Source organism: Panthera tigris, chromosome C1 (assembly GCF_018350195.1).
Source record: "Panthera tigris isolate Pti1 chromosome C1, P.tigris_Pti1_mat1.1, whole genome shotgun sequence".
NCBI lineage: Eukaryota > Metazoa > Chordata > Mammalia > Carnivora > Felidae > Panthera > Panthera tigris.
The window spans coordinates 11,035,800-11,059,456 of record NC_056667.1 but is presented as its reverse complement, the minus strand read 5'-3'; the positions used below and the strand labels follow the sequence as shown (position 1 = coordinate 11,059,456).

Genomic DNA, 23,657 nt, shown 5'->3' with positions numbered 1-23,657 from the left:
CTGGGACATAAACATCTTCCCTCCTTGGGTCAGATCAGATTGACCTTATGCCTCCCGCGGCGGGTGGGCGAGGACTTTCCTCTGAGGAGTGAGGGTAGGGAGGGGCTTGATGGGGAAGAAGTGCCTGGACAAGATACACAAGTGGTGATCACGGCGACATTCACTGAGCAGCAATTCTGGGTCCAACACTTCGCTGCACGTGACCGCCAACGCCTCACGGCCACCGTTTAAAAGAAGGGAGGTACTGAGACCTCTGTGGCCAGTAAGTCGTCCAGCCGGGATTCGAACCTGTGTCTCGTCTGGCTGCAAGGCCTCTGTGCTGCTTCACGACTGAAGAGTTGACGAGAGCAGTGCGTGAAAGAGACCTCGAGGTCCGAGGGTGACCCCAAGATAAACCCGTGTCGACAATGTAACGGCACTTGCCCCAAAGCTGGCGTGGGAACGTCAGTACAGGTATGACGTCTTCAAGGGGGGAGCAGAGTCCTGGCCTGGGCCACCACAGCCAGAGAACTGGGTCCGGTTTGGGAAGAAAACAGCCCGTGGGTTGCAGACTCAGACATCTACAGAGGCCAGACAGGTACCGGCACTAAAGTGGGCTGCGTTTACCGCAACAGGGTGTGGTGAGGGCTGTGGGAAATCACTGCTACTTGGCTGAGCTCCCGTCCAGTTCCACCAAGTGGAAATGGGGCCAGGTCGGCTGACTTTTCAGGAGAGGAAGGAAATCTGGATTTTTTAAAATGTTTGTTTATTTTTGAGGGAGAGAAAGGGCATGCACACGAGCGGGAGTGGGGCGCAGAGGGAGGGAGAGAGAGAATCCCAAGCAGGCTCCGCACTGTCAGCGCAGAGCCTGATGCGGGGCTCGATCTCATGAACCACGAGATCATGACCCGAGCTGAGATCAAGAGTTCGACACGTAACCCACTGAGCCACCCGGGTGCCTGGAAGTCTGGATTTTTAAGTATATTTTATGAATTCAAAATAAAACACTCTGGGGCCAAATGTTAACATGTCCACAGGCCCTTTCCAGCCAGTGAGCAGCCAATCTGTGACTTCTGGACAACAGGACAGGTCAGGGGAGGGGACCAAGGCCAGGCTCCAACCCTGGGATGCACATAAGGAGACACAAGGGCATTCGGGTCTGGAGAGGAGCAGGTGCCTCTATTTCCAAGCAGCTGAAAGGTTATTATGTGGACGAGGCGGGGGGGACAGGTCTTACAGGAGCCAGTGATGCTCTTCTGGGAGAATGAGTTTGAGGCACTTAACCAAAAGGAAGAATTTTCTGCCGGCCGAAGGCATCACCACTGGGACGGACTGCCTGGCCTGTCGAAAATTCCTTAATGATGGAGCTGAAGGCTGGATGATTTTAGGATGTCGTTGGAGGACTGACACAGCCCTGAAGTCCCGGGACTCTGTACCTTTTCCACGTCTCTGCTTTGGGACATAATCTCTAGGCCGAAGATGTTCAGGTCACCAGCCCCAACTTGTCTCCCAAGTCCTCTCTGTGACTGTATTTTGTGCTGTTTCCAATTTTTCTGACTGGCTGTCAAGGTTACAACTCCAGAGCTCTCTCCCTGAGCTCCCAAGCGTCCCGGGGGTAGCAGAGCCCTCCCAAGGACTGATCGCTGTAGGAAAGCTCTGTCACGCTCTACCCCTGTCATCGTGGTTCAGAACTCACTGCCACGTGGCCCTCAAGCCAGGTTTGGGCTTGAGCCCGCTTCCCCCCCCCCCCCCCCCCCCCCCACTGCATACCTCCTTCTGGCAGGTTAAGCGACTCTCCAGCTCTTGGACTCTTTTCTGTTCATCTTCTAATGCTTCCTTCCCTCTGTGTTTCTCTTGAGCAATGCTTTCCTCCCAAACCTGAAATCCAATGGCCATTGTTTGATAGACACAGTTACCATGGCAGGAATCTGGACTCTGTGCCAGGAACTGCCAGGGTAGCTTTTTGCTGCTCACCACAATCCCACGGGGCAGACGGGGCAGACGGGGCAGCTAGGAGCAAGGGACCCAGAGCAGGCAGGCTCAGATCAGAGCCCGAGGCCGGTCCTTCCTGGGGGCAGGATCTTGACGGGGCTCGGGCTGACTGTCTCCCCCAGCTGCTCACCTTCTTCTGGCGGGTTAGGCGATTCTCCAGCTCTTGGACTCGCTTCTGTTCTTCTTCTAATGCTTCTTTTGCTCTGTTTTTCTCTTGAGCAATGCTTTCCTCCAAATCCTGAAAGTCAATGACTGTTGTTTTACCAGACACGGTTACCATGGCAGGAATGTGGACTCTGTGCCAGCCACTGCCCGGGCTCGCTCTTTACTGCTACAATGACCCCACGGGGGGAGACTGTGGGCAGCTAGGAGCAGGGGATCTAGAGCAGGCCGAGATCAGAGTCCCCGGTCAGTCCTTCCTGGGTGCCTGACCTTGGGCAGGTGAGAAGCCCCCGTCTCGCTATCTGTACAACGGGGACAGAAACGGTGCTTCCTGCATGGGGTGAGCGTGAGGGGCAGACAAGAGGCTGAACGTGAACTGCTTGGCATGTGGTCACTGTTCATTCATAAGGGCGGTCGGTTAGTTCCTCTGTGATCTTCACTTTGCAGAAGGGGAAACAGAGAGATTGAGGAATCTGCCAAATTTACTAGTAAACCACAGGAACAGGGATTCGAACCCGGATCCATTTGACTCGAGAGCCTGTGTTTCAAACCTGGGGTTGGCAACCTAGGGCCCACTAGCCAAATCTGGCCTGCTGTCTGTGCCTTGTGAATAAAGTTTTATTGGCATACCTCCTTGCTCCCTGTTTGTAGATTGCCTAGGACTTCTTCCGCACTACGACGGCAGACCTAAGCAGTCACGACAGAACAGTGTGACCCGCAAAACTGAAAATATATACTATCTGGCTCTTTCTGCAAAAAGTTCGCTGACCCCAATCTAAACCATTTGTGTGAGCAAATGGTTGTATGTTGTTACATGTTGTTACGTACGTGTTGTTAACCGTTCGTTTGTTACTTGTTACCTACGTGTTGTTAACGGTTCGTGATAAAAAAGTATTAGCTCGATGAAAGAACCTAGAATTTCTTACTAGTGAAAGAGTGTCCTCAACAAGTCAGGATGTGTGAGAAGGAGTTCAACTAATGAATTTTGACACACGTATTTCGAGAAAGGGTGGGGGTGATGGGGTCGTATGGTGTGGGGAAGGTTCATTTAAAATCGGGACCCCTGGAGTTAAGTCTGCAACAGGACTTTTAGATGAGTCCCTTGGGTCAAGGAGATCTACTAAGTGTCTGGGGAATGATGACCCTCAGCAGGATAGTAATGACCATGAGCAAGGGTGCTGTCTCGGCAGGTACCTGACCGTGCTCTCTGCTCCTCGTGGGCTGGTGTGTGCCGAGGTTTGTTCTGTTTAAAGGGGCTTTGAAGCCAGCCCTTGAAACCCTGTCTGCATCAGGACTGAGGCTATAAATGCGCGTCGGGGAGGCTGGTGCCCAAGTCGGTGTTGAACATGGTAGGGCGGAAATACCGTGTACCCACAGTGGAAAAAGTCAACCCCAAATTAAAAGTAAAATAAGACATTTGGAAAGGGAGAGGGTAATCAGGGAGGAGCGAGGAAGCAGGGGGAGAGCTCTGTGAGGCGTTTGCAGAGTTCCAGCTCTTTCTGGTTTTATTTTCCTCTCTCTCGAATGACACGCTGGCTTTTTCTACGTCTAATTGACCTTCGGAATGGACTCATCTGGTTTTAAGGCTATTAATACTGCCTTACGTACAATTTTGGTCAGATGCTTCTTCCCTTTTTAGTCTTTCTAGTCCTTTTTTTTTTTTTTTTTCTCATAAAAGGCAGAAAGGCAGAGAAAGGGGCAAACAAAAAAAGAGGTAGAAGGAGGAGAGAGATTTCTTGAAATAACCGGGCATGAATCAGAGGCTTAACGAGGCAGAGAGGTCTGCAGAGCTGACGTGTGACAGAGAGGGATGGTCCGAGCTGGAAGTCAGAACTGGCAGGTGCAATCTGCCTCGGGTGGGGGGGAAGAGCTGGGGTCCAGCAGATCTGGGGCGGCCGTCTCGAGGTGGGTGGGAGCAGGCAGGGGCAGCCTGTAGTGGTGATCACCCATGGCTGCATTCTGGAACCACCCAGGAGCACTTTGAAATCCGAGTGCATGAGCCACACCCTCGCCTCAGTTAGATCAGAGCCTGGGGATGGGGGTGGGGGAGAGGTGCAAAGTGCTAGCACTTCTTAATCTAACTGCCAAAGTCAAGAGCCACTGATCCAGGATGACGGCAGTGAAGTAAATCCATGGCCGTCCCTGAACATCAAAAAGGGCTGAATATAGGACAAAGATGAGAATCGACTCATTAAATGCAGTTTCTGGACTTCTCCAGAGATTCTGATTTAGTGGGTCTGGGCTGGGGCCCGAGAATCTGTATTTTTAACACGTGTCCAGTTGGTTCTTATCGGGCAACTCTGGGAAAACCTTCCTCTAAGACTTTGCTGCTGAAAAGGTGGTCTAAAGACCTGTGCTCTCGGCACCAGCTGGGAGCCTGTTAGAAGTGCAGAATGCCAGTTTCTGCCCCAGACCTGCCGAGTCAGAATCTGCGTTTTAAAGCCTCCCCAGGTGCTTCGTGGGCACCTTTAAGTTTGAGAGGTGCTGCTGTAAAGCATCTCCTAGCTGGCTTGGGTTTTAGAAAAGTAAGTAGCCATTTTGTCCATTTGTTTCCTATGATACGTACATGAGAGCGGACGACGGAAATAATATGAAGTCGGTCCCGCACGCCCTCAGAAGCGGTCCGTCACTTACAAACCAGGACCTGTGACAGTGACCTGAACTTGTTAAATCAACTGCGATATCTAAGCAAATAAGCTACCGTTTCCAGGAACTTCAGTAACCTTGATGTTTCAAGCCAATTTCGCTGTGAGTTTTAGAATTCAAGCTTCATGTTAATTCCTCCAACATTACTCATTCATTTAATTAATTTAGTTCCATAGCACTGAACAAGGAGTTGTTGAGATTTCTCCCTCTAAGAACGTGCCCTCGGAAAAGGCCACTCCGTCACTTTCCAGGAGTAAAGACAATGACAGGGACCGCCTTACCTCCTTCTCTTCCAACAGCTGCTTGATTCTGTCTCTCAGCTTCTCCTCTTGCTGGAGCCTATCCTCATTCAGCTTCTCCTTCTCTGCCAGATGCTCCTGCAGCTTCTCTTGCATGAAAGACTGCTGAGCTTCCTGAGAGCTGTGGATCTTGATCTGAAACGAGAGGAAAGGAAACTGAAGCTGATGGGGGGAGGGGGGGAGGGAGACAAGACTAATTAAAGGAGTCATTTCAACTTGTTTTCTTTTTAGAAGTTCTTTACCTCTGGGGGACAGGACAAAAGTTTACACAAAACTTTCTTAATGCTTAGCCTAGTTGCCAGTAGTGAGGCAGTTGAGTACAGTGGTTAAGAACTCAGACTCTGGATCTGGATAGAATCTCAGCTCTGGTTCTTTCTAGGTGCTTCTCCATTTAGAAAATGAGGTTAGTAATAATATCTACCTCTTAGAGTAAAGACTAAGTGAGATCGTGGGGTGCCTGGGTGGCTCAGTCAGTTAAGTGTCCGACTTTGGCTCAGGTCATGATCTCACAGTTGGTGAGTTCGAGCCCCGCGTCTGGCTCTGTGCTGACAGCTCAGAGCCTGGAGCCTGCTTCTGATTCTGTATCTCCCTCTCTCTCTCTGTCTCTGTCTCTCTCTCAAAAATAAATAAACATCTAAAAAAATTAAAAAAGAAAGATTAAGGGAGATTGTGATGGAAAGCTTTTAACACAGTGCTTAGCACATAGTAGGTGCTTAGTAAATGGCAGCTAGAATTATTAGTTATTATTAGCTGAGTGGAAGAGAAAAAGCAGTTAGTTAGGGTCAGAAGGCCTGAAGTTTTGTCTTGATTCTTCCATCAGCTAGCTGTATGACATTGAAACAGTCACCTAGCCTCTGAGGCTTCATGTCCAGACCTGTAAAATAAGGAGAATGGGCTAGATCATGGACTGACAAAGTACTATCTACAGGCCAAATCTGGTCCCCTCCAAATTTTTATAAATAAAGTTTTATGGGAACAGAGCCATGCCCATCGTGCTCATTCATTTACATACTGTCTGTCTATGGCTGTCTTTACAGCAGCAGAGTTAAGTAGGTGTGACAGAGACTTTATGGCCTAAACTATTTACCACCTGGCCCTTTGCTTTAGATAAAGTTTGTTGACCCCTGGACTACATGGTCTGTGGGGTTGATTGCAATACCTTACCTTCCCTCTATCCATATGTCTTTGGCTACGTACCTTTTTTAATTTATTTTTTAAATATTTATGTTTGAGAGAGAGAGACAGACAGACAGACAAAGGGCAAGTGGGGGAGGGCAGAGAGAGAGGGAGACACAGAATCTGAAGCAGGCTTCAGGCTCTGAGCTGTCTGCCCAGAGCCCGATGGGGGCTCGAACTCATGAATCATGAAATCGTGACCTGACCCGAAGTCAGATGCTTACCCGACGGAGCCAGCCAGGCGCGCCTCTGGCCATGTGCCTTGCAGTGCCCACCCATATCCTGCCCTGACACTGAATTCAGCCACGTGACCTGTTTTGGCCAACGGGATGTTAGCAGACGTATCCCGGCAGAGAACTGAAAAGCATTCTACGATCGGGCTGCTTTCCCTTGTACTTCTGCATCGCCATGGGAACGTTCCCAGGCTAGCCTGATGGAGGATGACAGACAGATGGAGGAGAGTAGAGGTGTTCCAGCTGAGGCCAGCCTCAAGGGCCAGCCAACACCCAGGTACTTGGGCAAGCCCGTCCAAGACTGGTGCACCCACCTAGCGGCTGACCCTAGACACGTGAGCCACGAACAGTAATTGTGGAATGCCACTGAAGTTTTGCGGGTGTTCATTACACAGCATTGTACGTCAGTAGCTACGAGAGTGGTCCGATCCCTAACCATCAACTGCCTCTCAAATGTTCACGTTACGCAACTGTTGCTAATTCGTCTCCCTGTACTGTTGCTAGTCGTGTTGTTCCACTGCATTCAGTAAGCACACTTTTCAAAATGTGGTGGTATTTATCTCTTAATTAAAAAAAACTTTTTAATTAATTTCAAAAGAGAGAGAGAGAGAGAATGAGTGAACGAATCCCAAGCGGGTTCCGTCCCACCAACCGTGAGATCGTGACCTGAGCTGCAATCGAGAGTTGGATGCTTGGGGCGCCTGGGTGGCTCAGTCGGTTGGGCGACCGACTTCGGCTCAGGTCACAATCTCGCAGTCTGTGAGATCGGGCCCCGCGTCGGGCTCTGTGCTGACGGCTCGGAGCCTGGGGCCTACTTCAGATTCTGTGTTTCCCCCTCTGTCTACCCCTCCCCTGCTCACGCCCTGTGTCTGTCTCTCAATAATAAATGAACGTTAAAAAAATTAAAAAAAAAAAAAAAAAGACTTGGATGCTTAACCAACTGAGCCACCCGGGTGCCCCAAGATGTGACGGCATTTAAATCTTTCTGATAATTCTGACAGAAGGAAACAAGCATCCTGTCCTTGCCCTTGCCCTCCTGGGAGATCTTAGCCACCCTGTCTGAATCTTTTTGTGTCAAACGGAGATACATGTCACCTCTTGGGGAAGGTGGACTGACTGGTTAACAGACAAAAAACAGTGCACAGTGCTATATAGATGCCAAGGAGGAGCTGAAATGAACTTTCAAAGTTAAAGTATTACCTGAAGTTCCTGGGTTTGGTTTGTAATTTTCTTGTAATGTATCAGAAGATATTCCAGATACAGAGACAATCCTTGAAAAAAGAAGCAGAGAGAAGTGTTAATTCATTTCGCCTCCTTTGCTTTCCGAATAACGTAGTAACAGAGCTTGCGCACAGGTGGATGAGGGCAACGCTGTCCTCCCACCAGGAAGACCCGAGTCTCCGTCTGACGTGTGGTTTAAAAATGGTTGGCCAGTCTTGGCTGGGCTCAAATCGAGTTTCTTGTTGAAGGTGGAAAGTGAAATCCCTCCGCAGAGCACCTACTGACTGTGTCCACCGGGTGCAAAGCCCTGAGCCGAGTGTGGGGGATGCTACGAAGCCATTCGTCAAGGTCCAGTCTGAGAGACGCGGTCTCACTGCCTGGTAGGAAACATGCAGTGGCTCCAGCTGGCACCTAAGTGACTACTGACAGAGTGGGGGAGTGTGAGAGCCTCAGAGGAGGGGAGATCATTCACCCAGAGTGATCACAGGAGGCTACCGGGCCAAGGAGCCACCGGGTGTGGGCACTGCTGGGTAGGCAGCATTCAGAGTTGGCGGGGAGGGCATTTCTGAATGGACGATGTGGAAACGGCAGGCTGCGTGCTGACGGCCCTCAAAGATAACCGGGTCCCGATGTCTGGGAGCCTGTGAATGCTTCCTTACGGGGCATGAGGAACTTGGCAGATGTCATCAAGTTAAGGATCTTGAGATGGGGGGGGGGGTGGATTATCCTGGACTATTGAGTGGACCCAATATAATCACACGGGAAGACCAGACAGAGGACGGGCGATGGGACAGGAGCAGAGACCGGAAGATGCTTCACTGCTGGCTCTGAAGATGGAGGAAAGGCAAAGAAATGGGTCCTTTCCTAGGGCCTTCGGAAGGACCCGGTCCCTCTGACACCCTGACTCGAGCCCGGGGAAGCCGATTTCAGGCTTTAGGCTTCAGGCTGCGCGAGAACACACACGTGCCGTGTTGAGGTGCTGCGTTGGTGGTGTTTGTTACAGCAGCCATAGGAAACTGATGTGGGGGTGAAGGCAGGTGGGGGGTCGGGGGAGGGAGTGCACAGCCCTCGAGGGCGCTGAGCTTAACTGGGCTGCTGGGACGCCGCCAGCCAGCAGGGAAGCAGAAGGTGGAGCTGCGGGGAAGGCTGGGGTCGAGTGGTGGCCGGTCCGGAACAGTAGCCACAAGGCGTGGACTGGCTCAAAACGTCACTGACGCGTACAGAGCAGGTCCCGTGTGCCCGGCCCTCTGCCAAGCAATCAGTGCGTCGCCGCACTGCGTCACCGGATCATCACCCCGTGTGACAGGGGAGGCAGCCCGGCTCCGAGACGTGCGGCCGCCGAGTGCCGCAAGGCTGGCAAACAGCGGAGCCGGGCCTTGGGCTCGAGTCAGTGGGACTCTAGCAGCCGTGTCACTGCTGCTTCAGTTGCCGATGGAGCAGTGAACTAACTGCCTCGACGAGGAGGGTTTTCTTGTTTTGCTTTTTTTGTCTTTTCAGAAAAATAGCTGAGGCGAACCCGAGGCGGGGGAACTAGCAGGTTTCCCGGCGGCAGCACCGTGGATGGGCCGAGCTACACGAATCCTCTGCTGTGGGTGCCGTTCTGGGCACTGCAGGACGCCAGGAGCGCCACCCCCCGTCCTGGGCGTGACAACCGAAATGTCTCCGGACATTGCCGGATGTCTCCTGGTGGCTGGAACCCTTCCTGAGAGTTAGAGGCTGGGAGCCCATGGACGTCCAGGCCTTTAGGGCCGATGTTCTAAACTAGGGTGGGAGAAGGGAGAAATGGGGATAAGAAAAAGAGAGAGAGAAAAATCTCCTCTTAGGGGTAGAATGGTGGCCCCATTGTCAGACAGAGAAGACAGGTGAGGGTGGTGTAAGGGCTGGTGAGGAGGCGAGAGCTACAAGCTCGGCGTCAGACGTGCTGAATTTGAGGTACCAGAGGGACTCCAAGGAGAGGTGGTTGGACGAAAGCAGGACCACCCCGGCCCAGTCCACCCAAGGTCTTCATGGGATTAGGAGAGAGCACCCTTCTTCCTGGTGGACACGGCCCCTGCCAGAGGTCCCACCTGCTGCCTTACGTGGCGCCCAACCTGTACTACCATTCTTGGTGGCACGGCACGTAGAGATGTGCACGTGGCCATCGCGGCCACGGGAGTGGTTGTGGAAGTGCCCGGATGGAGACTTCCTTCATAAGAAAGGAGATGAGAGAGGGGAGGGCCAAGGACTCCGCTGGAGGAAACACTCAGGTAGGGACAGGAACAGGGGAAAGGGGCTGCTGAAAACAAATGAAGAAGGTCAAGAGACAGGCAGGGCAGGGCGCCCCAGGCCTGGGTGAGCCAAGGGGTGAGAGTGTTTCCGGGAAGAGATCCGAGAGCGCTGGGGGAGCCGGAAAGACAGCGGGTCTGCCAGTCCAGGCGGGGCTCCATGTCAGTTACACGCAGGGGTAAAGCAGGCAGGCGGAGCCAGAGTAGGAAGTTTGCAATGAAGACAGAGGGCGTAACACACTTCTGCAAGATCCAAGGTGGGATGGCAGTGCCAGGAACAGAAAAAGAGCTAAAGAAGCAGCGGGTTCCAGGGAACGGCTGCCATCTTGAAACGCATGGTCGATGGCAAGAGAAGGATTAAGAGGAAGAGAAAAGCGGTTGATGCCAGAGAAGGAAGCTGTAATTCCAGACCTTGTGCACGGGTTCCCCTGGGAGGGACAGAGGATGGGAGACACAGGGAGGGAAGAGCTGCATCTGGAGAAAGCAGTGAGACTATAGCGGGAATTTGGAGGGGGAAGGGAGAAAAGGTGGGGGGAGAGAGAGAGAGAAAGGAAGGGAGTCGAATATGTTCATGCCTGGGGCCTTGATCTCTGGCAGTGCAACTTTCTGAGAATTTCCAGCCTGCGAGAGTAGAAGAGTAATATTATAATAATAGCTATCAAGTATTAAGTACCTGCTGTGTGCCAGGCACCATGCCAGGAGTTTTACACGTGATAGTTTCTAGCCATGAGAAACAGCCCAGCAAGGAAATGTGTTTGCCCTTGTACGTGAAGCAGCAGAAATTCAGCGAGGTTGAGCTACAGAGCTGGGAAGTGGTAGGCGCGGAATCTAGCCCCGGGTCTGTCATTCCCTTTTAAGCGACAGGAGAAGTGCTCTGTGAGGACATCAAGATGGCAGGGAAAGCAAGATGGCCTGGGTAATGTTGGCAACAGCTACAGGAGCAAATGCATTTGGGGTGGCTCAATTGGGGTACAACCCGCGACTCAAGAACCCAAGTGGAGGGATCAAAGCAGGAGTGGGATCCAGAGAGGATTAGGGAGAGGATGGACTCAAGGATGTGGAAGGAGAAGAGGGAGTGTGTGATCGTGCGTCTGGGTTCCATGATGAGCCGCAATCATTATGGGGTTTCTCTCTTTTCGAGAAGAGGCAATTCTTCATCATATTTCTGGTTACAAAAGTTATGTGTGTCTATTACACACACCCAAACATTACAGACATCCGTAACGTGGAGACTGTTCCCTGCTCTAGCCTCCCTGGCTGGCACACAGTAGGCCTGCAATCAACAGTTGATGAACGACCAAGTGAAGGTAAAGGTCCTACACAGTCCCACCACGCTGGGAAAATACTCCCAACGCCCGTGTGTCTTTTTCTCCGGACTTTTCTTTTGATTCCGTACCGATACTTGAAAACGGGAGCACTGTGCGTATTGTATTACAACTTGGCTTTTTTCATGTAAAAATGCTGCACATTTTGGATATCTGAGAAAGAGTGATTTTTTATGGATGCAGGGAAGCCTTTTATCTGTAACAAAGTCTTGCAGAAATAGACACAAACAACTGGCCTTGCGAGAAAAATGTAGAGTTCTTTCTTTTCCTTTATCAAAAGAAGCCGAGAAACCAGGCAGGAGGAGTGGGGGCTAACTTTCAAGGTCCCTCTTTAGACGTTTTGCATCTTCCCAGATGGACCACACAGCAAATCCCTGACCGGTCACATCTTTAGTGGCAACACCAGCCTTCTGAGCCACTTAGGACAGTGGCCAACAATACTCCAAGTCGAGTCTCCCTTAACATTAGTCGACCTGCCTTCTCCCGGGGGATTCATTTCAGGGTTTATAGACCCAGTCTGTTAGGTGAACTCTATCTCTTAGGACAGTATTGGAAAAGGCGGGTAGCGTGGTGGTTAAGAGTAGGGGCTGGGAGGTCAGAGGGATCTGAACCGAATCCCACCTTTACCAGCTGGCTGTTGAGACACTGAGCCCATGGTCATGACTCTGGGAAGGAGGCCTGGGAAGGGCTCTTGTGGGTTCAACCCAATTGAGTGCTCATGGCTCGGAAAATCCCATTTGCTGCCAGATGGAGATGGGCGAGAGGCTGCGGGTCAGGTTACCTTGGTGCGAATAAATCAAGCTGGAGAGCCCGTGCGTATACCTATCTGACCCACATTTAGGTCAAATTAGGTCCACGGGTATTTCAGGCTAGTGATAACGGCAGCTCTCGTTTATTAAGTCTTACCGCGTGGCCCAGGCTCCCTGATCGGCACATGCATCTCAGCATTTTAATCCTCACAACACCTCTATGGGACTTTATTCCCATTTTACGAACAGGTAAACAGGGGCACACGGAAGTCGAGCAACCTTCTCACACAACTAGTAAGTGCACAGCTGAGATTCAGGCTTGGCAGCTGGTCTCCGAAGCCCGGGCTCAGAAACGTTCTGCTGTGTCGTGCAAATGGGAGTCTTCCTTGGGCCTGGCTCGTGGTGCACATCAGAGAGGGCAGCTCACCTTGGGGAGCGAGAACTCTTAGCTCTGTCTCTGCCCAAGCTGATGACAGAATCTGTCCTCTAGGAACTGGGTGTGTACCTGGTACCTCCCTGGATCTTCAGAGAGAGCGTGGGGTCACAGACAAACACACACGCATCAGGGTCACAGCGACCTGTTTGAATCCTGACCTTCCCATGTGGCAGCTGTGTGACCTTGAACAAGTTTCTTAACATCGCTGAGACTTGCTTTCCTTACCTGAAAAATAAAGACAGTAATAGTACCTCGCTCGCTAGGATATGGGAGGATAAAAGGACACAACACAACACATATAAGACACCTAACACGGTGATAAGTTCTCAGCAGCAGCTAAATAAACCACGGTTCCTACCCTTTTCTCGGGAACTGGGAACACAGAAGGCCTTTTGGAGTGTCTGTGGATGGCGGGGAATGACCGGGGACCCCCTGCTGGCCTTGGCGATGTGAAGTACCTGAGTCTCCTTATCATGCTGGAATACTCATGAAAGTAGTTTTGGGGCCAGTTTCTCCGTTTCTAAAATGAGGGTAACAGTACCTGCCTCACCGAGTTGCCGTGAGGACAGACTGGAATGATATATGGAAATGCTGAGAATAGCTTCTGGAAGAGAAGTGCTCAGTAGTGAATGGTGACCACCATCATCGCAATCGTTACCATTATCACCTCTAACCATCCTTCTCTTCCTCAGCATCACCACCATCGCAACCTGATCACCGCCACGATTGTCGGGCTCAGCGCTGCCATTGTCCTCCTCACCACCATCATCACCACCATCACCACCATCACCACCATCATCCTCATCACCACCACCATCATCATCACCATCACCACCCTTACTTATTCAGACCCCGACCGTCCTCATCCTCACCATTTTCACCACCCTCACCACCATGGCCACCGCCATCCTTGGGTAGATGGTTCTGGGCTGGGAATGAGGTACGGAAATACTTAACACAGAGGATGGAGGGAATTCTCTAGTTCATCCCTTTCTTTTAGTCTTTGGGGACCTTGCCATGATCCTGCTCGTACTGGAGGAGAAAATGCCTTTGCCATCAACTTCTCCTGCTGAAGGAATGAAGGAGAGGCCCCACTTATTGACCTTTTTGTTGTTACCCTCCACACTTCCTGTCTGACTCCTTAGGACCTCGTAGTTGCAATCATAGAATACGGTCTGTGTCTCCCCCACGGGTGTTCCATAGGACATTATTCCAAAAGATGTTAGATGCGGGCAAGGACAGGAGAAAAGGAGAAATATATTTTGGGAACGCTACCTTCTTCACCTCATTTTTCTAGATCCATAGTGCTTCTTAGTTATAGGAGGAACGCTGCAGACCTGAGAGGGCAGGTCTGAGAAATGCTGCCTGAAGTAACTGGAATCACTGGCCCGAGACTTTATAATTAACTTTATAATTCACTTCTGTTTATGGTGGCATGTATATGACTAGATTTCTGGACATAAGCTACAATGACTAAAATGGCCTTGGACACGGGGAGGGGACAGTACACACATAGCTTGGCCCCACTGTCACTGGGATAGAAATGATGGTTTTTGTAGGCGCCCACTATGTGGTATACGCCTTTCTGGGTTCTGGAGATACACCACTACTAACATCTATTTCCAGATTAGACACACAGGGTAACAGCTGCATCCTTGGCACCCCATCTGGAATGTCTCACAGGCACCCCACACTCATCTCCTCCTTCAAACCTGGTCTTCGTGCAACGCTCCTTAGACTGCATTTTAGTGAAGGAAGCACGTCTGTCCTTTCACACAAGCCAGAAACCTGGAGGTCTATAGACTCCCTTCTCTCTGTCACTTCTCTTCTAACCATATCCAATTCCGCCGCGGAGGCTGTTGATGTGCCTCTTAAATGCCTGGGGACCTTCTCTCTTTCCCTATCCCAGCCCTGCCCTAAAGCCACCATCATCTCCTGGGACGGCGTCCCAACGATTCCCTGGTGCTCCGTGTTGGCCATTTGCCCACACGTTTTCCACTGCCAGCTGAGACCATTATCTCCAAAAGCAAACCTGTTCCGTCCGTTTCCTACTTAAAGCCTTCATTGGCTCCTTGCTGCTCTTAGGATAAAGCAGCACTTCTTACGGGGGGCCCTGCCAGCCCGCGGGGCACAGCCCCCGCCCACCTCCCCTGCCAGCCCTGTCCCACCTCCCACCCCCATTTCTTTCAGACCCTTCTGTTCTTTACGCTCCCCTCCCCGCCACCACACAGCTCTCTTGGCCCAGAATTCTCTTCCCTCCCGTCCCCTCCCCTCCCCCTTCTGCCAAATAACTCCTACGCTTCCTGCAGACACCCTGCCCTCCCTGACCGGCTCAGAGTCCCGCGCTTCTCCTTTGTAGCACCTGTCACCATCCAAGTTTTATGTGCGCGTGAGTTTTCAGTTAATGCCCAACTCCCCTCCCCGAGACCACAAGGTCTGTGAGGGCAGGGACGGTGCCTATGCCCCCTCAATATTTCACTACGAAAAATTTCAGACAAAGTTAGAGGAATTTTACAGCGAACACCCATACACCCTCGACCCGGAGTCCACCTGCTTCTGACCCCACTACATCTCTGCCCCGCACAGGGCTGGTGTCTCGTAGGCACGCAACGAAACTTTGTTGAGTGAAAACGGTTCAATGTCCTTCCCCCTAGAAGGCGATAAAGATAAGGCGACGAGATACGTGTTCAGTCGTGTTCACGTCAGCACTATCTGTGAGTATGGAAAACGGGAAACAACCTAAATGCCCACGATAAAAAAAAAAAAAATGTACAGGTAGTGCCTATTCTGTGCCAGGTACTATTCTAAGCACTTTACATATACCAATATTTTTCAGTCCTCACAACAGCCTTGCGGTGGGTATTCCTTATTATCCTCATTTTACAGGCAAGCAAACTGAGGCAGAGACAAGGTAAGTTACTCGCCTAGAACCACATAGCTAGCTGTTTCCCCGGGAAGATGCTGTGGAAGTGACGCCCGAGACAGAACGGCAGTGACAACATCGAATGCTGGCAAGGATGTGGAGCATCGGGAACCCTCTCACTCACTGCTGGCGGGAATGCAAAATGGCGCAGGCCCTTTGGAAGACGGTTTGGTGGTTTCTCTCCAAACCAACCATCCTCTTACCACATGCCCCAGCAATCATCCCCTCCGGGCTTTACTCAAAGGGGTAAATGGACGGCTAAACAAACTGTGGTACGTGCAGACAGTGGAGTATCATTCAGTGCTAAGAAGAGGTGAGCTAGCAAGTCATGAGAAGACACGGAGGGAACTTAAACGTAGATTAGAAAGAGAAAGAAGCCGATCTGAGAGGTGGTAGGATTCCAACTGCACGGCATTCTGGAAAAGGCGAAACCGTGGTAAAAGGGAGCTGGAGGCTGGGGCGGGGGGGGGGAGGGACGGACAGGTGGAGAGCAGAGGATTTTGAAGGCAACGGAACTATCCCGCGCGACCCGATGATGGTGGACACACGTCACGATACCCCCGTTCGAACCCCTAGAAGGTGCGACACCGAGAGCGAACCCCAACTCAAAGCATGGAGGCTGGGTTTAGCACTGATGTGTCAGTGTGGGTTCAGCAGCTGTGACAAATGCACCACTCTGGTGGGGGATCCTGACAGCGGGAGGCGGGGACTGTGCAAGCCGGGGGGCAGGGGGCCCACGGAAGTCTCTGTACGGTACTTACCTCTCACTTCTGCTGTGAACCTAAAACTGCTCTATAAAATATATATATATAAAATGGTAGTTCCTTCTGAAAGGGAGGATTTAGCATAATTTTGATTTAGTTTTCCTTTTGCCTGTGTCACGTCTCATTTTTCTTCAGTAATCATGTCTCACTTGTTTTTTTTTTTTTTTTTCCCCACCCCAGGAAAATCACTTCTCCAAGTCAGTCTGGAGAAGGGAGTTGTTCTTGGCCACATCCCTAAGAAGCCTTCCTCAACAGATGTCCCCTCGCAATAAGATGCAACGCGACATTTTAGAGTCATGCAACTACGGGAGGAAGAGAAAAAAAAGAAAAAAGCGCCAGTCACCTGCGTCGGAGCTGGATAACTGGATCCCGACGTCCCCGAGGAGACGCTCCGTGTCCTCCAGCCAGGACAGGGCCAGGCGCAGGATGTCCAGTGCCGCCTCCTGGAGCCCTGAAACGGGCGGGCTCACCTGAAGGCTCTGAAGCACGTCCACCTCCTTCTTCAGGTCCTTGCTACAGCAGGACATTTTCATGCATGCCTGGGAAGAGACGACACCATGAGGAGCCCAGACGCGCGCCAGAAACCAGCACCCGGACGGCCGCGCTCCCGCCCCTGCCGTGAAACTGGCCGTGCCACGTGCTGGCCGCGCGGGGCGGGCTCCGTTGTATTTACCCCCCGTTTTGGGGCCGCTTTTGCCTTTGTTTGTTTGTTTGTTTGTTTGGACTCTTAATTTGGACTCTGGATGGTCAGAGAGACCCCGCTTTTAGGTCTCTGCAATTCCGAAGCCCAAATGGCCCAGGAGCACGGGCTGAAACGAGAATCGGATTTGGGTGCTTCTGCACGTCAAACTCCCTGTGGAGATGAACAGAGGGGCTGGCCAGACAGTGGGGTTTCCTTATTTGAAAGGGTGCTGACAAGCCCGCGTCTGCACAGACTCCCCAAATAGCAGCTGATTATTTCCAGAGGAAGCAGACAGAGCTGTCTGCTCGATGGGCTCCGTGCCCGCGTGGGAGCCCTGGGGGTTCAGGCTGACTTCTGGTCCCAGTCTCCACCGGAGTCAAAAGCAAAAGGGGCAACAAACAAACAGACAGACAGACAAACAACAAAGACCACCAGGCTTTCCATCGCTGGGCAGAAAAAGAAGCTGCAAATAAAGAGTAGGAACATTTCTTTGGTTTCTCTGGAAATAATAGGGGGCTATTTTTTTTTTTTCCTGCTGGGGTCGGGGACCTCCCCAAGTCAGTACTAGGAGTGTGTCAGGCGTCTTTCCCTTGGCCACACCAAGTTCACCTGGGGCTCTTGGTTTTCTATTCCCAAACAAGTTTCTCCAACAAGAGAGAAGGACAAAAAGAAAAAAGAGCAGAGCATTTCTGCCCCACCTGCTCCAAAAGCGCTGGGTAATTTCCCAAACAAGCAGCACAAGAATGAGGCGAAAGAGGGGCGCCTGGGTGGCTCAAGTCGCTTAAGCGTCCGACTTCAGCTCAGGTCATGATCTCACGGCTCGTGGGTTTGAGCCCCGTGTCGGGCTCTGTGCTGACAGCTCAGACCCTGGAGCCTGCTTTGGATTCTGTGTCTCTCTCTCTGTCCCTCCTCCACACACACACACACACACACACACACACACACACACACACACACACTCTCTCTCTCTCTCTCTCTAAATAAATAAATAAATATTTAAAAAAAAAAGAATGAGGTGAAAGAGACGTTTGTAAAGAGCACAGGGGGGCCACCTGGCAGTTGTCTAAAGATGTCTTCAGCTTCTCAATGTTCTCTGTGATTTCCTCCCGTTTGGAGCTGTGGAGCTGAGTCTCCTTCTGCAGGGTCCATTTTTTCTGCTGAAAGTTGATGCTGTCCTCAGTGACCTGAGTAATCTTCTCTATTAACTGGTGAGAGAAAAGGAAAGAAAGGTTTACGGCACAGGGCGGCCCTGGGAAGGGAGCTGGGGGCGTTGGGTTGAAGCTCCCGGCTCGACAGGTGAGAAGGGAGGTCCTGACGTGTGCCTTGGGGATGGCTCCGGAGGAGGACATCGGCTCTGTCCCCAGGATGTGTTTCCCAGGATCAGAGATGACTTTTAAGAGCCAAGGATCTGTAACGCTGTCACGGGTCTGTTCTAGATACTTCTGCACTGCGGTGGTGACTCATAACACGGAGCCTGACGCTGTGGGCTCATTAAAAGAAGGCCAGCGTCCGCAGCCGCCGTAGTGCAGGTCCTGGTGTGGTTTCTTATGTGTGTTGACACAGAGGGATGGAAAGAAAGTCGGGAAGAACGACGAGGCGGTCATTACAGCCAGAAGTCCGTCCCCACTGCCCTCTTTTCTCTTCGGAAGGAAGGCACGGTTTACGGAGAGGCAGCCCCCTCTTTTTTTTAAGGTGCTAACGAAGGGTAAATGTGTGTGTCTGGCGACCAGAAATAGGCCTGAGTGGTTTAATTTGATTTTCAGAGAAACGTTTCAAGGGAGTTTAACTGGCTTTTACTTTAAAAGCCAGGAAATCCCATAAAATCAAAACAAATCTTTATGGTGTAGCAACAGCGTGAAAAATATGTGCCATCAACCAAAACCAGAAACATATGCTCCCCGTGTCTGGGGGCCCGGGTCCCGGGGAAGGAAGTGAAAACTCCAGACAAACCTGCTGATCGGTGATGGATCTGTCCAGGAACGGCTTCACCTGTCCGTAGGTGGCCTTGATGATTTGAGTTCTGAAATGCTCCAGCTGTAGCACAGAAAGGGAAGGCGACAAGAGTCGGCGGGGCCGCCCGGAGCCGGCAAGCCCGCGCGTGGCACTTCCAGCGCCGGGGTCCTGGAGTCAGAAGGGTCCGCGCGCCTTTAGTGGTCGCCACGGGTCACTGAAAGGGTCACCTCTCGCCGGAAGGGGCGGGGCCCGCAGAAGAGAGCCGGACAGCAGGCTTTGATGACTGTTTGGGTCTGCCTGCCTGACCCAACCCACACGCGTGGTCAGCGCACACGCTCACGCCCTCGGAGGAGCCACTTGCTGCCAATCACCCGGCGGGGAGTCTGGGGCCGGGAGGCTCTTCCATAAATGCCGAGCTGGCGCCAGGCTGTGAAATAAATATTGAGGCTGTCAGCCCGAGGAGATGGTGCAATCAGCTCGGGGGCCCGGGGAGAGAACAGTGTGCTCCCGTCTGCCATTCTGGGCCTGGGACCACGCATGTCCTGGAGACTGTGCCTATGGTCTTCGTGTCCCCGGAGCCCGGTGCGGTGCCTGACGGAGTAGGCCCTCAGTCCCCATTCACCGAACGCTTGAATGCAGAGACGTCGGTCAAACACCGAGTCTTCTGCTTTGGTTCAGCCGGCTTTTATCGAGCGCCTCCTTGGCGCGGGTGTTTTCAGATCGCAGCTGACGAAATGGCACAAGGAGATTAAATCGGGGCACACAGAATTACGAGCTCGAGGTGTCCAGTTCCACGAGAAGAGGGGGCAGAGGCAGCCCGCCTTTCTCCGGGAATGTACCAACATGGCCCGGGGTTTTGGTTCGCTGGTAAAATACGGTCACTGCCTCTAAAACGGAGCCCCGAAGGGACCGTAGGTGCCACCGAATCAACTTAAAAGTCAAAGGGTCCCGGGGCGCCTGGGTGGCTCAGTCGGTTAAGCGTCCAGCTCTTGGTTTCAGCTCAGGTCACGATCTCATGCTTCGTGGGTTCGAGCCCCTGCGTTAGGCTCTGCGCGGACAGAGCAGGGCCTGCTTGGGATTCTCTGTCTCCCTCTCTCTCTGCCCCTCCCTGCTCACTCTCTCAAAACTAAGTGAATAAACAACAACACAAAAGTCAAAGGGTCCTAATATGCACAAGTTTACTATATACTGGGGAGTTCTGGGAACCCAGTAGTGGAATGGTGAGTCTTCTAGGGACACCCCTGCAATCGCCCGGCCCAAAGCTGATGGGGGGCAGGGTGGTGGTCTCGAGGCACTCCAGGCCATCCTCCGGATCCACAGCCAAGGGGAGGGTCCTAACTAGCCAAGGAAGAGAGCACAGCTCGGGGGTGGAGGGGTAGGTCCTCCTGAACAATGGGCTCAGGCCTGGAGCTGGGGAGGGGCAGAGTCTCAGACCAAGAACAGGGCCATGGAAATAAGGGCGTGGGATGGGAAGGTGCCAGGGAGAGGGCTCACGCTCTGTCTTTTGAGTCTGGACCTGGAGGGTTCTCAATGCCTCTGAGGGTCCTCCGGGATGACTTCTCCCCAGAGCCACCACCCGGACCTTGGTGCCTGGGCAAGTGACAAAGATCACGCCTTCGGACCAGGTGTGCGTTGGGGACCACCGAGTGCAGAAAAGGTGCACAAAGGAAGGCTCAGACCGGTGGGCTCTCTGCCCTCGCTGAGTGGTGGCACCTCGCGGGGATGGCACTGGGGGGGGGACATTTGTTGAAGGGGCTTTAAGATCTGCCCAATAGTCAGCATTGTTACTAAACTTGTATGTGCCTCTGACAAAGCCCGGTTACGCCGCCCACTTAAGGCTCGGAAGGGCTTTGGGAGCTGGGCCGCGTGGGACGGAGGCGTGGTTCTTAACTTTTTTGGGTGGTTCGCAGACCCTTCTGAGGATCCAACGAGCGACACGGTGAATCCTCTTTGCCAGAAAAACGATGGCACCAACACATACACGCACAACTTGTCCTTGGGTTGCCTGGAGCCGTGCTTTGCCAGGAGAGAACCCCTTGAGAAGTCCAGGGTCGGATGCCCTTGGAGGGCCATATTCTGGAGGGTCAGTGCCCCCATCCTGGCTTCCTGTTTGCTCTCCCTTAGCCTTCGGTGAGGTCTCGTCTGCATCTCCTGGCCCTCACATCCGTGTCACGCATAAGAGGAAGGGCCACTGGGCCATCTGGGGCCCGAGTATTACAGAAATGGCATCCCCAGACCAGCCCGTCAGCCTGCTCACCACCCTGCCCAGGGACTTCCTCATCTAGCGTGAGCTTTGACATTCTGGGGTGTTACTTTATTTCCTTAAGGACACCGACTCTGACATCTCCGGGGGGCCCAGAGGAAGAAAAATGATGTTAAATGTCAGGACAAAAAAAAAAAATGTGAGGAAGAAAGGATTAGAAACACCATGGGATCAAGAGGCTCAAACTCTTCCCAAGAGGGAACCGCATGGCGGGGTAATTGGGGCCGGGACGGGCTGCCTGGGCCTCAGACAATGGCGAACTGTTCGTGTGGGCAGCTACCCAGCAGGAAAAGCCTGTTCGTGGTGTCCATGGGGGTGCAGGAGCCACACACGGCTTCTCCTCTGGGATAAGAGGGAGGATTCAACCAACCCGACGTCCTCCTCACTCGTCCCCACCAGCTGCTTGGGTGCAGAGGACCCACGGGGAACGTGGGTGGGCCGCTGAAGGGGGCTCTGGAGCTCGCCTACCTGACCTACTGCCCTTTCCAAATTGACTTTAATGAGATTCTCTCTGTTCCCCATTTCTTGCAGCTGGAGCAATTTCCTTCTGGAATCCTCCTGAAGCTTCTCTTCAACCTGAAATGATGATGAAAGCATGTGCTCGCTGCTAATGGGATAACGCACTCCAGGGGAACTCCTCTAGCAGGTCTAATGGCCCTGTATGGGGGTGGGGGGGAGTCCCGGGGGGGGCAGGGGCGGCTGCAGCCCAGGTGGTGGGGGTCACAGTCACGCACAGGGTGGAGGCAGGCTCACAGGAGCCACCCCCCTCCAGGGGAAAGGGCTGAGCTCTGCACCCCAGGCTCAAATGCATCCTATCGCAGGCTCCAAACCTCTGCTGGGTCCCCAGCAAGTGCCGCGACCAGTGTCCTCATCTGTCAAATGGGGATGATGATCCTAGTACACCTCGTAGGGTTATTACGGGGATTCAAAATGTTTAGAGTAGCGCCAGTGCTGCTTGAGGGCTCTATAAATGCACCAGCTGTTGCAACCTGTGAAAGTGGACAGGAATGTCCACCATGTGCCTTATCGGGCTTATTATCGTAACTGTTTGTCATTACTGCCTTCAGCACTCACCGGTGAACTTTAGGGACTTGCTAAACAATGTCTTTTAAGAAGCACAGCCTGAAAAGAAAGAGTTTGCAGCGGGGAAACCTGCCCATCTATTCCCCTTGCTTGGATCATAGTCAAGGCGAGGGGAGCTTTCGGGTGCTCGATGCTGCCCTCTGCTGGCTTTTATGGGACCCTGCGGCTGCGCTGTTCGTTTTTGAGCATTTTGGAAGCACCTGTCGGGCCCAGGGCCCTGGCACCAACTGGGCCAGCCAGCAAACTCCCCTGAATAAACGTGAGGGTGCGGTGCTGAAACAACTTCACGAGCTGTTTCTCGGTGGGGCTGAAGAGGGAAGCCACAGATGTGAAAGGCTCAGAAGAGCCCTGCAGAGCTTTGTTCTGAGCAGTGGGGTTCAGCAGAAGAGCCCGGAACGAGCGATGGGACTTCGGAAAAGCCATCCAGCCTCTCGGGGCCTTCGCTTCCTCCCCGTACATCCCCCCACATCTAAACACGCTCCGACTTCTATTTCAGCAGACTTTGTTATATGCTCTGAAAGCCCAGTGCAGCCCCAGAGGACCCTGCCCTCACCCGCGCTCCCCATCCGGTGGATGGCACCCCCGATCCCCACCCCAACGCTCGGGGTCGTCCTCCGCCGCCTCCCGGCTCGATCTCCCACGCCCAGCGATCTCCAAGCCCGTGCTTGGATCTCCTCTCCAGGCACTGAGGACCTCTGGCCCCCGAGAAGTGGCCTCCTCCCTCTCGTTTCTTTCCTTCCAGCACATTCTTCATGGTGCCGTGAGAGTGACCAAGCCACGGAGCAGCTCGGTCTGGCAGAACTTTCTGCGGCGACGGAAACGCTCCGTGTCTGTGCCGAACGGCACGGCAGCCACTAGCCGCGTCCGGCTGGCGAGCACTTGAAACGCGGCCCGGGGTGACTGAGGAGCTGAATTTCGAGTTTTGCCGAATCCGCATTCATTTCAGCGTGAAGCGTCACATGTGGCTAGCGGCTATGCCGCGGTGACTGGAGCCAGACACACCTGGCCTCCCGTCCCGGCTCTGCTACTCACTGACAGCGTGGCGGTGGGCTGGTCACCTTACCAGTAACTGGGAGCCCCGACCCCCAACTCTGGAAACTGGACAGGATAAACGCTCGAGAGAGATGAAATGTTTGGCACAATGCCTGGTACGTGAGGGGTTATGGCCATCGTGTCCATCGGTATTACTGGCCACAATGCAATCACGCCAGTTCCCTGTTCACAAGCCTCCGGCAGCTCCCCGCCGCCTGTGTGGTATGGCACCTGAGGGCCGGACTGATGCAAAACACCCAGCCGAGGATTCAAGAAGCCCACAAGAACTCCAAGCGTGGTAAGTAAAAAGGAACCCACGCCCAAATAAATCATAATACAGCTGCTAAAAATCAAGGGAAAAGAAAAAGTTACAAGCGGCCAGAGAAAATAGATTACATAAAGTCCCCGCGGTTACACATCTTTTTTATTGAGGTTTGTTTTTTTAAAAAATTGTTTTATATTTATTTATTTTTGA

At 52.6% G+C, this 23,657-nt stretch overlaps 1 protein-coding gene across 11 annotated transcripts in view; it reads right to left on the bottom strand.

Moving 5' to 3' along the window:
- The window catches only part of FHAD1 (forkhead associated phosphopeptide binding domain 1), a 133,294-nt gene that overhangs the window by 50,245 nt on the left and 59,392 nt on the right, over positions 1-23,657 (bottom strand). For 10 of the 11 annotated variants that reach the window (XR_006221068.1, XR_006221069.1, XM_042996055.1 and 7 more), the window contains 8 exons: positions 21,536-21,643; positions 18,802-18,885; positions 17,904-18,056; positions 16,513-16,708; positions 7,688-7,758; positions 5,061-5,213; positions 2,102-2,209; positions 1,750-1,857 (listed from right to left, as the gene is read on the bottom strand). Coding sequence is in view for 9 of the 11 variants with exons in the window: in XM_042996055.1 (XP_042851989.1) it covers positions 1,750-1,857; positions 2,102-2,209; positions 5,061-5,213; positions 7,688-7,758; positions 16,513-16,708; positions 17,904-18,056; positions 18,802-18,885; positions 21,536-21,643 (981 nt within the window). In the remaining 2 variants the exon portion in view is untranslated. The remainder of the gene's footprint in view (positions 1-1,749; positions 1,858-2,101; positions 2,210-5,060; positions 5,214-7,687; positions 7,759-16,512; positions 16,709-17,903; positions 18,057-18,801; positions 18,886-21,535; positions 21,644-23,657) is intronic. The other variant, XM_042996059.1, reaches the window with a different exon arrangement.